Source organism: Antechinus flavipes, chromosome 2 (genome assembly GCF_016432865.1).
Source record: "Antechinus flavipes isolate AdamAnt ecotype Samford, QLD, Australia chromosome 2, AdamAnt_v2, whole genome shotgun sequence".
NCBI classification, from domain to species: domain Eukaryota; kingdom Metazoa; phylum Chordata; class Mammalia; order Dasyuromorphia; family Dasyuridae; genus Antechinus; species Antechinus flavipes.
In genome coordinates this window covers 464,737,230-464,753,250 of record NC_067399.1, presented here as the reverse complement: position 1 = coordinate 464,753,250, position 16,021 = coordinate 464,737,230, and the positions used below count along the sequence as shown (strand labels likewise).

The 16,021-nt window shown below is 34.3% G+C and overlaps 1 protein-coding gene across 1 annotated transcript; it reads right to left on the bottom strand.

The window, feature by feature from the left end:
- Positions 1-3,221: 3,221 nt before the first annotated feature.
- Positions 3,222-14,424, bottom strand: LOC127547033 (olfactory receptor 1361-like). Its single transcript, XM_051973889.1, has 2 exons — positions 13,505-14,424; positions 3,222-3,944 (listed from the first exon to the last, which is right to left on the bottom strand). The coding sequence occupies exons 1-2, from the start codon at positions 14,422-14,424 to the stop codon at positions 3,920-3,922; spliced, it is 945 nt and encodes a 314-aa protein (XP_051829849.1). The 3' UTR covers positions 3,222-3,919.
- Positions 14,425-16,021: the final 1,597 nt, after the last annotated feature.

Below are 16,021 nucleotides of genomic sequence, written 5' to 3'. Positions count from 1 at the left end.
TTGTAATAATATATTATGACTCTTTTTGTGATTGTATATTTCAGGTAGTACAACTATTCTTTTATTGCTTCTCCTCAATCTGTCCTATTTTTCTGATAAGAGGTTTCACATTGTCTTTTTTTTTATTTTGTTTTATTATTTCTTGGTATCTTCTAATGTCTTTAGCTTTCCTTTGCCCAATTTTAATTTTTACAGAATTGTTTTCTTCTATAAGGTTTTTTATTGCCTTTTTCTGGTTGGCTGATTTTTTTCATACTTTTCTTGATTTTCCTAATTTTTCCTTGATCTCTTATTTGACTTTAAAGTCTTTTTTAAGTTCTTCCAAGAACTCTTTTTGGATTTGTGACCATTTGACACTTCTCATTGAAAAAGAGGGTCATTTTTAGCTCTGTTATCTTCCTCTCAATATGAACCAAATCTTCTCTATTCGCATAGTATCTATGTATGTTTGGAATCTTTGTCCTTTGTTCATTTTACTTTGGTCTTATTTTCTCTTTACTAGTTCATTATTATAATGATTCTAGTCCCAAAGTGTGAGGAATGATAACTCAGGACTCAGTTATTTCTTATTTTTATTGTCTGAGCTCTGTCCCAGTTCTGAACTTCTTCACCCAGAAGCCAGAAGCCAAGGTCAGGATCCCCAACCATACTGGACTGCAAAGTCTTCCTTCCTGTAGTCTTTTTGGTGGCTGTGATGAAGTCCTTGATAGGAAGAGAGATAGGAAGAAAGCCTGAATTTTACTGACAAAGCCAGATTGTGACTGTATCAAAGATGCATGTGACTCTCCTCATTTGAAAGTGGATTCAGAGAAGTTGAGTTATTGACTCTGTTGTCCCTGAGAAATGTAGTGCCATGAAGGCGATGGAGTGGGAGGAATTTATAAACAATGTATAAAATCATTTTAACAATTCCTAATGATTTTAAGAGCTAACTCAGAAGACTGACCTAAGATGGAAAGGAACAGAAACTATTTTAAAGACTATTTAGTCAAAGTGGGGCCAAGATAGAGGAATAAAGGCAGGAACTCACTCAACCTCTTAGGTTGAGAGGAAAATTTCTTTAAATAACTACTCTAAACAATTTTTAGAGTGGTAGAACACCCCCAAAAGATAGAGTAGAATATTTTCCAGCCAAAGCAACTTAGAAGGTTAGCAGAAAATGTCTATGACACCAGGGAGAAGGGGAGTCCAGCATGTAGTCCCAGTGCAAGCTTTACCAGTACAGCCCCAGCCAGCCCCAGTTCCTGCCCTAGGCCCACACTGGAAAAGCAGGAATGAGTCAAGGGTTATCTGATTTAGTGGCAGTACTGATGACTTCTAGACCTCTCAACTCAGAGAAGCTTGGAAGATCAGTAAAAAAGGTCTGTGGCCACAGGCTGGGAATCTAGAAGACTTTCTCAGTGCAGGCTGTACCTGCATAGCCACAGTCACAGCCTTAACCCCAGTGCCAGCAAAACAGAATTCTTGCTTTAGCACACTAGATCTTAAAGCTACACTGGGGTGGGAACACTCCAAACAGTTTCAAAGCAAAAAAGAGGACTTGTAGTCAGATTCCTAGAAGGATCTCTGAAAATAACTGCACAAAACTATTGAAGCTTGGGACAATGTACTCTACTTTAAACAAGAATTACAATTCAAGTAATAGGCTAGGAAAATGAGAAAACAGCAGAAAAAGTTTCTGGTCATAGAACGTTACTATGATAACAAGGAAAATCAAAACACACACTTGGAAGAAGATAAAGTTAAAAGTTCCTACATCTAAAGCCTTCAAGAATAAATTATGGAAGAAAAGAAGAGAAAAAGGAGGGAATTTCCTATCTCATTTAGTTGGTATGCATGAAATCATATAAACATAGAAGGAAAGATGGAAAAAATTGATATCCTTTGAATCTCATTTTCATCTGAACTGTTCAAAGAACAGTTGAACATACATACATACACATGTGCACACAAACAAAGTTTAGGAGAGACATATATTGAATTCAGCAAGGAAATGAATGGATGGGGAAAGGGTTTAAACAGGAAGATAGAATCAATAAAATATTGTCCACAAGCAAAACAAACTTTTTTTTCCTTTTTTTTTTTCTTTTTTATTTAATAATAACTTTGTATTGACAGAATCCATGCCAGGATAATTTTTACACAGCATTATCCCTTGCAATCACTTATGTTTCGTTTTTTCCCCTCCTTCCCTCCCCCCCCCCAAGATGGCAAGCAGTCCTATATATGTTAAATATGTAGCAGTATATCCTAGATACAATACATATTTGCAGAACCGAACAGTTCTCCCACTGCACAGAGAGAGTTGAATTCAGAAGGTAAAAATAACTCGGGAAGAAAATCAAAAATCAAATAGTTCACATTCATTTCCCAGTATTCCTTCTTTGGGTGTAGCTGTTTCTGTCCATCATTTATCCAATGAAACTCAGTTAAGTCTCTTTGTCAGAGAAATCCACTTCCATCAGAATACATCCTCATACAATATCGTTGTCGAAGTGTATAATGATCTCCTGGTTCTGCTCATCTCACTTAGCATCAGTCCATGTAGGTCTCTCCAAGCCTCTCTGTATTCATCCTGCTGGTCATTCCTTACAGAACAATAATATTCCATAACATTCATATACCACAATTTACCCAGCCATTCTCCAATTGATGGGCATCCATTCATTTTCCAGTTTCTAGCCACTACAAACAGGGCTGCTACAAACATTTTGGCACATACCGGTCCCTTTCCCTTTTTTAGTATCTCTTTGGGGTATAAGCCCAATAGAAACACTGCTGGATCAAAGGGTATGCACAGTTTGATAACTTTTTGGGCATAATTCCAGATTGCTCTCCAGAATGGCTGGATTCGTTCACAATTCCACCAACAATGCATCAGTGTCCCCGTTTTCCCGCATCCCCTCCAACATTCATCATTATTTTTTCCTGTCATCTTAGCCAATCTGACAGGTGTGTAGTGATATCTCAGAGTTGTCTTAATTTGCATTTCTCTGATCAATAGTGATTTGGAACACTCTTTCATGTGAGTGGTAATAGTTTCTTTTTTTTTTTTAATATATAAATTTTATTTTATTTAATAATAACTTCGCATTGACAGAATCCATGCCAGGATAATTTCTACACGACATTATCCCTTGCAATCACTTATGTTTTGTTTTTTCCCCTCCCTCCCTTTCCCCCCCCCCCACAGGATGGCAAGCAGTCCTATATATGCTAAACATGTTGCAGTATATCCTAGATACAATACATATTTGCAGAACCGAACAGTTCTCTTGTTGCACAGGGAGAATTGGATTCAGAAGGTAAAAATAACTCGGGAAGAAAATCAAAAATGCAAATAGTTCACATTCATTTCCCAGTGTTCCTTCTTTGGGTGTAGCTGTTTCTGTCCATCATTTCTCCAATGAAACTCAGTTAAGTCTCTTTGTCAGAGAAATCCACTTCCATCAGAATACATCCTCATACAATATCGTTGTCGAAGTGTATAATGATCTCCTGGTTCTGCTCATCTCACTTAGCATCAGTCCATGTAGGTCTCTCCAAGCCTCTCTGTATTCATCCTGTTGGTCATTTCTTACAGAACAATAATATTCCATAACATTCATATACCACAATTTACCCAGCCATTCTCCAATTGATGGGCATCCATTCATTTTCCAGTTTCTAGCCACTACAAACAGGGCTGCTACAAACATTTTGGCACATACCGGTCCCTTTCCCTTTTTTAGTATCTCTTTGGGGTATAAGCCCAATAGAAACACTGCTGGATCAAAGGGTATGCACAGTTTGATAACTTTTTGGGCATAATTCCAGATTGCTCTCCAGAATGGCTGGATTCGTTCACAATTCCACCAACAATGCATCAGTGTCCCCGTTTTCCCGCATCCCCTCCAACATTCATCATTATTTTTTCCTGTCATCTTAGCCAATCTGACAGGTGTGTAGTGATATCTCAGAGTTGTCTTAATTTGCATTTCTCTGATCAATAGTGATTTGGAACACTCTTTCATGTGAGTGGTAATAGTTTCAATTTCTTCATCTGAAAATTGTCTGTTCATATCCTTTGACCATTTATCAATTGGAGAATGGCTTGATTTTTTATAAATTTGAGTCAGTTCTCTATATATTTTGGAAATGAGGCCTTTATCAGAACCTTTAATTGTAAAGATGTTTTCCCAGTTTGTTGCTTCCCTACTAATCTTGCAAAACAAACTCTTACAGTAATGATTAAAATGTGAAATAAAGGCTTAAAAGGAAAGAAAGAACAAAATATTATCAGAGGAAGAAGACAACATGAGTAACAGAACTTTAAAAACATTTCTGATGATTAATCTCTGACAATTATTGAAAATAGAAAAGATTATATATATATATATGTGTCTATATATATATGCATATATACACACACACACACACACACACACACACACACACACACATATATATATATATATAATCAACTTTGCACAAAAGCTTAAAAAATACTGGCCACATATCAGGGCATAAAATCCTCCTAGGCAGAAAAGCAACAAATGTTGGAGGAGATGTGGAAAAACTGGGATGATAATTCATTGTTGGTATAATTGTAAACTGATCTAATCATTTTAAAAAGCAATATGTAATTATGCCTAAAGTGTTTTCAAATTTTCTGTACCCTTTAATCCAGTAATAACACTACTAGGTCTATTTCTAAAGATGATTAGGAAGAAGGAAAATAACATATATGTTCTAAAATGTTTATAGCAACTCTCTTTGTGGTGGCAAAGAACTGAAAATTGCTGGAATGGCTGAACAAATTGTGGTATATGATTTTGATAGAATACTAACTACTGTGTTATAAGAAATTGTAAGTTCAATGATCTTAGAAAACATGGAAAAACTTGCATGAAATAATGAAGAATGAAATGAGCAGAACTAATAAAGCATTGTAAATAGAAACATCAATATTATTTAAGAATGACTTTGAGTGACCAAGTCATTTTGACTATTATAAATATCCAGATTAACTATAAGGGATATATGAAGAAAGACATTATCCACATCTAGAGAAAGAACTGATAAATAGAAATCTGTATAGAATAATTTTACATATGTATTTACATATACATATGTATACATATATAAGCATATATAAACACACATTATACATATGCATATATAAAATATATTTGTGTCAAATGATAGCCATTTCTAAAATGGGAGGGAAGAGAAAAAAGAAATTTACATGATAATTTTATTATGTATTTAAAAGAAATAGCAAGTTGTACATAATATATTTGCAATTTCATGTGCAATCATCTCTTTATTATACTGATATAGAAATACTTCTTGTATTCAATAAATTAAAGAAATAAAAGCAAAATTTCTTCAAAATTATGGACTATAAAATAACCTTAACAAAATCAATAGAATTTATATATAATAACTATATCCAAGAATTTATAATCTAATGGGAAGTCCCAAATTTGTAGCTACAAATCTGTATTTGTTTTTATAGTTACAAATAATATCCCAAAATCGTAAAATATTTTGGAATCTTCCAAATTTAAAAAAAAGGCTGATACTGATTTAATTCCAAAGTGTTCCATAAAGAAATGAAGAAAAAATAAATAGGTGGTAGAATATTTAGTACGCACATTCAGGTCATGCCACTATAATAAAAATGAAAATTCTACCAAAATAAATTTATAATGTGGCCACAGAATTTCTACCTCAGGTTTCTTGTTGACACTATAATAAGAGAGTATGATAGAAAAGAAACTAGTTCAGACTTCTCATCAATACTACAGGAAAAAGACACTGCCTTAGTCATACTGGCTACACAGACAGGACTCCTCATCTTCCACTTCTGATCAATATGCCCTTATCTCCTTTTCCTGACTTCTATAAAATTCTATGTTTTTTTTCCAGAACTGTTTACTTATTCACATTCTAAATAAGATTGTTAAGCTAATGCTCTGATTTCTCTGACTTTTCATACAGATGAGCCTGTTTTCTGAGCAGAAATAATCATGCAGATAACTGATGCTGCAGTGTTGATTCAATGGCTGACAGCAGTATCAGTGGATCTCTTGGATAATTTTTATCATAGTCATTTAAATATTATTATCAAAAGGTTATGTTTTTAGAACACAATCAAATAATGGCAAAATTTATTTGGAGAACAAAAGAACTAGAACATAAAGGAAAATAAGGCAAAGACGTAGGAGTGAAGAAGGCACAACATTTTTCAGGCCTCAAACTATTATAATTCAAGAGTCATAAAAACTAATTGTAATTGGTTAAAAAAGAGAAGTAGATCAATGGAACAGGCTAGAAAAAAAGATTAAAGGAATAAACTTAATAACCATGCATTCCATAAACTAAAAAGCATAAATTACATAAGAAATGACTTCATTATTTTTTTTTAAAGACTGGAAGAGCTGCAAAGCAGTCTGGCAAAAATTAGGTATAGAACAAAGTCTTACATCATATTCCATAAGAAATTCAAAATGGATGCATAATCTTAATTTTAAAGATCATGCCATAAAAATTTGAAAGACTAGCTCATATATCTTTCATAGCTAAAGGAAAGAAGTGTAATCTTAACCAAACAAGTGATAGAGGAAGTTAAAGTAGATAATTTTGCATGAAAATGAAAAATTTCTGATTGGACAAATTAATTTACTTAGGAAAAAAAGAAAAGTCAAAAGGTAAAAAACATTTATCAAATATCTCTGATAAGGGTTTGATATACAAGCTATATAAACAACTCACAGATATATGTGTGCATATATAGAATGTATGTATGTATATGTGTGTGTAGAAACACACATATATGCATATACACATATATATGTGTATAAGATGTCTTTCATGCTCTAAGATAACATCACTACACTGGAGTCAAGATACAGTGTGTTCAACTATGGCTGATGAGACCAATATGAGCTTGGAAGGCTCTACCACGGGTAGGGCACAAATAGTCCAAATGAACATATGTAGTGGAGGTTTGTTAAATTTGCATATCTCATGTTTCTTTTGAGCTACTACAATTTTGCTTTGCTCATAAAACACATTACCTTCTTTGATGCAGGCACACCATGCTGGGTGATCCTGTGCAAGTGTTATCTATGTCTCACAGTTGATTCCAAAATTCTTCAAAGAGATCTTAAGAAGTATCCTTGTATTGCTTCTTCTGATCTCCATGTGAATGCTTGCTTATGTGAGTTCTCCATAAAATAGTCTTTTTTGGCAAATATTTGGAATTTGAAAAAAATGTCCAGCCCATCAGGATTACATTCCCTGAAGTAGATTTTGAATGTTCAGCAGTTCAGCTCAAGAAAGCATCTCAATGTCCAGTACTTATCCTACCAAGTGGTTTTTAGAATTTTTGTAAGATAATTCAAATAAGAGTGATTTAGTTTCCTGGAATGGCACTGGTATACTATCCAAGTTCACAGGCATAAGACGATTAGGTTAATACAATGGTTCTGTAGAATACACACCCACCCCCCCCCACTTCCCCACCCCCCCCCACACACATTTACACACACACTACATATTTTAATATGTATCTTGGGAAGATAGGCACACTGATGCATCATTGGTAGAGCTGTAGATCAGTAAAACCACTTTGGAAGGCATTTTGGAATTACAGCAATAAATTTATTAAATATACATACCCTTGGACCCAGAGATTCCACTATGCTTCAAGGAAGTTATTGATAAAAGAAAATTTCTTTCTGTGCCAAGATATTTATAGAAACATTTTGGATAGCAAAGAACTTAATCCAAATAGACGACAATGGATACGGGACTGGTTAAGGGCATTTTGACATATGAAAGCTATACAAGATAATGAATATACTAAATACAGAAAAGTATGAAAAGATTTTTAAGAACTGATGCAGAGTGAAGTAGCAGCAAGAAAGCAATATTCACAATGACCAGGACAATGGAAATGCAAAGAACCCTAAAACTATACAAAATAAATATTACAAATTTATAAGAACAAGCACAAATACAAAGAAAAGACATGAGAGGACCCCTTACCCATTTTTAAATATGAGGAGATCCTCAGGAGAATTACATATATTAGGTATATTAGGGAAAATATTGGTGTTTATAAAAAGAAAACAAATTTGTCAATACAAAGTTATTTTAAGAAAAAGAAATTAACAAAACAAAACCAAAAAATCCCAAACTAAACTAGTTCCAAGTACTGATGAATTTATAACTCTAACCCTAAATTTGGTAAAATATTCAAAGAAAAATTCCAATATTGCACAAACTATTTGCCAAAATTAAAAAAGAAAGGCTCTTGTGTAATGCCTTCTTTGATAAAAATATGAGTTTTATATTTAAACCAAAGAGAGAAAAATCAGAGAAGGTAACTATGAAGAAATCTCTCTGATGAATTTCAATGCAAAAAAATAAAACAAAACATTATCAAAATGCTATAATAATATGTTTTATACAATTTATCAATATATCAATTTATCAATGGATTTATTATTAGAGGGACAATTTGGTTTGACATAAGGAAAATTATAATAGTAATAGATCATTTTAATGACAAAAATGATTAAAACCTAGGATATACTAAAATGTATAAAAATCTTTTGACAAAATAAAATATCTATTTCTGCAAAAAAAATTTAGTAATAACAAATAAATAAACATCTATAATATTATAAGTAATATCTATTTAAATAAGCTCCAACATTATGTGTAATAAAGGCTGGAGACCTTTCTAAAAAATCAGATTAAAAGAGAAGAGTTCATTATCACCTTTCTTATTTGATATAATTTTAGGCATAGTAGCTCTAGGAAAGACTGAATAAACACAGACAAAAAAGAAAACTGTTACATTTTTTAAAATGATATTCTTTCTATAATTGTTCATGTAGTCAACTAAAATTAATTGAAACAACTATTAAATACAGTAAACTTGCAAGATATAAATTAAACACTGCTATATCATCAGCATTTCTAATTTTTAACAACAACAACAAAGAAACTCAGAAGAAAGACATAGAAGGAGAAAATCTATTAAAAACAACTATAGAATATAGACATTTGGAAATCTCTCTACTGATACACACAAAAGAACTATATGAGCCATCAAAGTGGCATAATAGGCAAGGTAAGAATGCTAGATTTGGAGCCTGGAAGACCTTAGTTCAAATTTTCTATCAAACAATTACTGTGTGATGTTAAGTAAGTCACCAACCTCTTTTAACCTAGGTTTTCTTCTCTGTAAAATCAAGGAAATAACAGAACTCATCTCACAGAATTGTTAGGAAGATCAAAAAGACATATTCTGTGCTTTGCAAACTCTAAAGCACTATGTAAATTCCAGCTATATAAGTGTGTTTTAAAATCAGTTTGTGCTGAATTATAGATAAATTGATAAATAGATAAATCTAATCATCTATATTTACAAATAAAAACAAAAGAAAAATTTATAAATAATTGAATAAATCTTAAGATTATGCTATGCAAGAATAATAAAATGTTATGGATAGGTTAATCAATATTTGATGCCATACTAATCAGACTTCTAGAGATTACTTTATAGAACAAAGAATTTTTTTTTTTTTAGAAAATCTATCTGAAGAAACAAAAAGGTCAAGAATTTCAATGGAAATAATTTTTTACACTTTAAAAATTTTTATTAATATAATTTTTGATTATATTGCTTAATTTCTTCTAATAGCCCTCTCTCTTCACTAGAGCCATTGCATATATGACAATTTTGTAAAGGAAAAAAGGACAAAAAATCCTCAAACAATACTGATAAAGAACAGATTTTTGAGGTTAATCCATATATATGTAAAGTTTTGAGTTAGATTTATATTTTCATCCTATTCCCTCAAAATCTAAATTACATCCTGGAATCCTTACACTGTCTCATCTCCCATATCCAATCTATTATCAATTCTTGTTGATTATACTTTTGTAACTTTTCTCAAAAATACCTTCTTCTCTTCTCTGGCACTGTCATTGCTCCAGTGCAGTTGACCATAACCTCACATTTAGATTACTATAGTATCTGCTGGGGGTCTGCCTGCCTCCAGTCTCTCTCTGTTACAGTCCACATTCCACTCAGCTATCAAATTAACCACTCTACAATGCAAATTTTACCAATTCATTCCTCCACCACTCAATAAATTCCACTGTCTCCTTGTTACCACCAGAATCAAATATAAAATCTAATTTGGCATTCAAACCCCTTCACAAACTTTCACTTGTTTTTCCACTTCTTATATTTTACTTCTGCTGCACTCTACTCTGTAATCCAGTGACCGGCCTCCTTACAGTTCCTCTCACAAGATTGTCCATCTCCAAAGTCTGGGAATTTTTTCTGGCTGTTCCATATTCTTGAATTTCTCTCCCTCATATTTTTTGCTTTTCTTTGTATTCTAGTTCTTGACTCAGTGCCTGTCACATAGTAATTAAGTTGATCAATGTAATAGGTCAAACAGCTAAATTTCTCTTTTTTTGATATTTTTGAAAATTGAATCTCAAAATAGCAGACTTCACTGCAGTTTAACTCTAATTGTAAATAAGTTCATTTAAATATTGATCCCCAATTAGCTTTCCTAAAACTTTCACTCATTCCTTCTAATTATGCCTTTTAGGATCAAAGAAAACATCTTCCTTTTTTGTATGGCACTCCTTCATATATGTGAAGCTAGAGATCTTTATCCAATGTTTCTTTAGGCTAACCATCTCTTGATCCTTCAAGGAGTTTTTTATATCACAGGCTCCTTTCTAACTTTTTGGTGGCTAAGCAAAATGAAAATAACTTACATTTATATAGTACCTGAAAAGACCTTTCCTCACTTAATCCCCAAAAGATAGATTTTGCAAGAATTTTCTGAGATTTTATAGGTGAGGAAATTGGGTGTCAGAGAAATTGTATTGTATTCAAGATTATGCAGAGCCAAGACTAGAAAATCATACTAAGATTTATGTATCAAAAACACTTCTAGCCCTAAGTCCAGGGTCTAGGAAAGAATTTGTGAAATAATTGAAGACCAGAAGATGGCAAGAGAGGAGCACAGCACAGGGAAGATGACCAACTACAAGTGAAGTAGATCATCAGAGAGCAGCTCCTTGTGATTTAATGGAGTTGTTGAGCAGGGAATAGAAGAGAACAGCAGAATGACATCATCTGAAGACATCACTTGCGCTGCTACATTGTGAGTATTAGTTGCCCCAACAACATGTTTCCTGGTCACATATATTTTCTATAGACCTTCCTAATCATGCTCAGAGCCTACAGGAATTCTATGAGTGTCATCTCTCTAAGTAGTGTTGTGGTAATTAGTTAGAAAAGTGTGTATTGAGTGTATCTTTCTGGACACTTACTTCACCACATTGTTTAATTGATTACATGCCTTTTGCTTTGAAGTAATTGATTGACCAAATGAAAGAATATAAATCATTAAGTGCTCTAGGACTATGATTTGGAGTTAATGCTGACTCCAAAAATTGGAATAGCTTTCTGGAGAGGCATATATGAAGGAAACAAATGTTTGGAATGCATTCCCTCCCCAATTTCACTCTTAATCCCCACCTTCCTTCAAATTTTCCCTTCAATTAGAGCACTACATGAAGCATCTTCTATAGCTGGGGCCCTGTTCCATTTGTCTCATTTTCATCATCTGTAAATATTGGATTACAATGGCAATAACATATAAGCCAATTTTTAAAAAATTAATCAATACTTCAAACAAGAGACCAAAGGCACATTGCAAAAGTTAAAAGTTGTAAAACATGTGCAATCATACAGAAGACCAGAAGTACAGATTTTGTTGGCTAAAAAAGCCAATAATATGAAAAAATGCAAGCTTATATTCACACAACTTCACTCTTTACTTTTAGACATTTTATTTCACTTGATGCCTGAGAGGAAGGTGGTACATAGATGGTTTTGGAATTTTATAGATGAGAAAATTGAGGCTTGGAAAGATGAAATGACTTGTTTCAAGAAATGCACAATGGAAAAACAAGAATTTGAAAGGTCTTCTGTCTCTGAGGCTACTGTTCTTTCCATTTTTATGTCATTTTCTTTCTAGAAAGCATGGAATCTTGCTTCAAAAGACTATGACAGAACCTTAGGACTTAGAAATGAGAGAACTTTTGAGATGAAACAGTTCAACTTCACCCTTCTCATTTTACAGATGAGGAAACTGACATCAAGAAGGGTTAAGTGATCTGGCTATGGTCTTATATCTTGAAATCTAGGGCTCTTTCCTATCCAAACTTAGTTTGGTTACAGAATTTGAGAGCTATCAAGAACCACAAAGTATGGATGATATCACATATTGTCATCATTCATTGAAATGCAAGTCCACTATCATTTAACAATTGGTAAAGAAGGGGAAAGTTGTCAGGAGTCAGGAGAGAGAATAAGAGAGTAAAACCTGCAGAAGGAGAATTTGAATTTCCCAATATTTTCCCAAAAGAAAAGAAAGGTCACAATAAACATTTGAAAAGTATTCATATTGTACCTGACATATGAAAATCATCATATTTTATAGTCTAATGGGAAGTTAGCTCATGTGATAGCTGACACATATAGTTCTGTAAGAATTAGGACAAACTTTATATACATAATCACATTTGAGCATCACAATAACTCATGAGGTAGGTTGTTATTATCCCCCTTCTTCACAAAAGGTTCAGACTAAGGTCATATAGCTAGTAAGAATCAGATGTAGGATTTAAGTAGTTGCCTTTCCTCACTCCAATTTCAAGAGACATTTTCTCTATATTACAATGTGTTGTAAAATATATAATGTTAAAACTGTAGAGGACTTAAAATAAGAATCTTAGGACACAGAGCATAGAATGTTAAACTATAAAGTCATATTTAGCATGTAAAACTCTTAGAACATAAAAAAATTAAAGTTAGGATATTATTTTATCTATTGCCTCACTTTAGATGATTTTTAAGAATAAAATGATTTTTAAGATATCACATAAATTAGTGTTAGGACTCAGGCTAGATCCCAGATCTTTTCATTTCTAGGCCAGGCTTCTTCCCCTAATACCATGTTGCTTCTTGTAGAAAGGAGAGAGCCTTTTGATCCTAATGACCTTGAGCCTATGTAAGTGGGACTGCCAGCAGTTACCCCTCCATACAAATGTCAATCAAAGGAAACATCTTTATTAATGGTGAATGTGTGTTCTCTCTCTCTAAAGCTATGGGGAAGAATATGAACAAGATGGTGATATTTCTTCAGAATTGGGAAGCAAAGTCACTCAGCAGTGTGTGAGGGTTCACCTCTTTGTTAATTGCCCTATCTCCTTCCTTCCTAAAAAAAAAGGGCTAATAGAGCAGGTCATCCCAGCTATAGACTCTAATACTCTGCAGCAATCTTGCCATGATCCCAAATACTGTTTATTTCAAGGTTTTCAGTGATTTCTCTGTATTCAAGAGATATGATGTTGAGTTACTCTAGACTGAGGGATGGGTTGGAAGTCACCAGAAGCACAGATATTCTATATCTTCTTCCAGAACCTCCAGAGAGCATCCTTCACTTCCTGGTTCCTTAAACTGTAGATCATTGGGTTTAGCATGGGTGTAACCACAGTGTAGAATATGGCCACTTGTCTGTCCTGGTCCAGATCATAACTGGAAGATGGTCGGAGATACATGTGAATCACTGAACCATATAGGAGCAGCACCACCAGAATGTGGGAACTACAGGTGGACATGGCCTTTTTCAGGGCAGCAGCTGAGTGTAGGCGAGTTATGGCAGCCCCAATGCAGACATAGGAGGCCAAGATGAAGAAAAAGGGGCTTATAACAATGGCTGCACCTTCGGTGAAGATCAGCATCTCATTGACCACAGGTCGAGTACAGGAGAGCTTGAGCAATGGTGTGATGTCACAGAAAAAATGTGTTACCTCGTTTCCACAGAAAGTCAGTTGGGAGACCAGCACACTATAGAGGAGACTGTTGAGGCTGACCACCACAAATGAAGTTGAAGTGATGCGGAGGCAGAGGCTGCGGGTGACAATGGTAGAATGGTGCAGGGGTTTACAGATGGCCACATAGCGATCATATGCCATGGCAGCCAACAGGTGACCCTCCATACTTCCTATGGCCATAAAGAAGAAAAGCTGCGTTATGCAGTTCTTGAAGGAGATGGTCTGGATTCCTGTCATTGTGTGCACTAGCATCTGGGGGACAATAATAGTGGTCAATAAGATGTCAACTAAGGAGAGCTGGCTGAGCAGGAAGTACATAGGTGCCTGTAGTTTGGGGTCTGTGCGGGCAACAATGATTAACATGGTGTTACCTGTCACTGCTATCAAGTACATGGAGAGGATAACTCCAAAGATGATTGGCTGCATCTCTGGATGGCTAGATAGCCCCAGGAGAAGGAATTCAGTCACTTCTGTCCAGTTCCTAGTATCCATTAGAAATAGAAAGAAATCCAAGTCATCTGCAAGGGGGCATAGTAGGAACAAAACTTAATGTGAATATCATTGGAGAACATTTATGTAACACTTTTAGATTTGGAACACTTTACAATTATTATCTCATTCCATTCTCATCACCTCATTTGTTAGATTAGAATAATATTCCTATTTAATAGATGAAACAACTGAGTCTGAGAGACGTTTAATGACTTATCCAGAGTCACACAACTTGTAGGAACCTGCCTGACAGATGATTTGTATTCAAATCTTCTTGATACCAAGGCCAGTGCTAGCTCTATCACTGAATCAATGTAAGTTTAGTCATGTAAACTCACAAATCTTCTCTCCATTTCCTCATCAGTGAAAGAAATTTTGAGGAGATGATTTCTAAGGTTCTTTCCAGTTCTTATAGTCTATGTCCACTCCTATTTGTTGTCTGACTGCTCAAATCATTTAACCTTTTTTATTCTGTTTGCTCGTCTATAAAATGAAGAGTAGACTAGATGAAATAAAAGGTCCCATCTAGCTTTGAATCTATGTATTGTGTAATGGGCTGAGGCTTGAGTTGATGCACTGAGGTCCCAAGCACATGAGGCTAAATAGTAATTGGACCATACTCTATTAATATATAAGCTTGGAGAAAGAATGACCCCCGTCCACTCTTTGTGCAAGTCCTGATGTGTTGTATAGGAAATGACAATTTTGGTGGCAGGGGAGTGGAAAAGGAAGGGGAAGGAGAGACTTTTGGCATTGCTATTGCGACGGTTTGCTCAGCTCGGATCGCTCTCTGTTAGTTGGCTTCCTGTAGCAGCTGCCTATATTGCTATAGCAATCTTTCTTGCCCATATTGCTATCGCAATCTTTATTCACCTCTTCACTTTAATAAATACTGAAGATTTTTCCCTTAACCTGAATTCCTGACTCCGGCTGATTTTAAATACATGGTCATTACAGTATTGTCTTTTTATTATTTTAATATTCCATCTTCTACGATCTGTTCCAGCACTAAGATTCTACAATGCAGTTTTATTTCACATTCCTCCTTTTATATATTCTACGATCCAACTAAATGGGGCTCTTCTTTCTAGATATCAACATTCTATTTTTCCTATATATGCATTCCGATGGGCTGTCTCCTATTCCCTATATCTTTATTTCTCTTTTTTTTTTTTCAGAATACTCAGGAGTAATGGCTAGAGAGCTGACCTAAGAGTTAGGAAGAGATGAGTGCAAGCACTGCATCTGATGTCTGCTGTCTATGTATTCTTGGCCAACTCAATTAGCTTGTCATCCCTCTAACTTGTCCAACACCTTAAGCTGCAGAAAAAGTACAAATCCTAATGGATAGATTGAATTTTTGCATCTAGGAGTTCTTTATATGAATAAATACCAAAAAAGTTCATTTGTAAAAAAAAGTTTTACTTCTTCCCAACAGCTAAATGTATTTTCATCTTCAGATCTTCCCTAAAATTCCTTGTCTTTATTTCTCAATTACAAATATGAATTAAAACAAACCTTTGAGAACATCAACTCCAACTTGTGTTTGACAAAGGATTCCTACCACTATGTTGTTGTGTTGTGTTTATTCAGTCTT

What these genes read in the sequence shown, in the direction of transcription:
- LOC127547033 (XM_051973889.1), bottom strand. Translation starts at nt 14,424, where the DNA reads ATGGATACTAGGAACTGGACAGAAGTGACTGAATTCCTTCTCCTGGGG. An exon ending in TGGAGGTTCTGGAAGAAGAT is followed by an intron (nt 3,945 to 13,504) that starts ATAGAATATCTG and finishes AGATATCACTAC; the next exon opens with ACACCTGTCAGATTGGCTAA.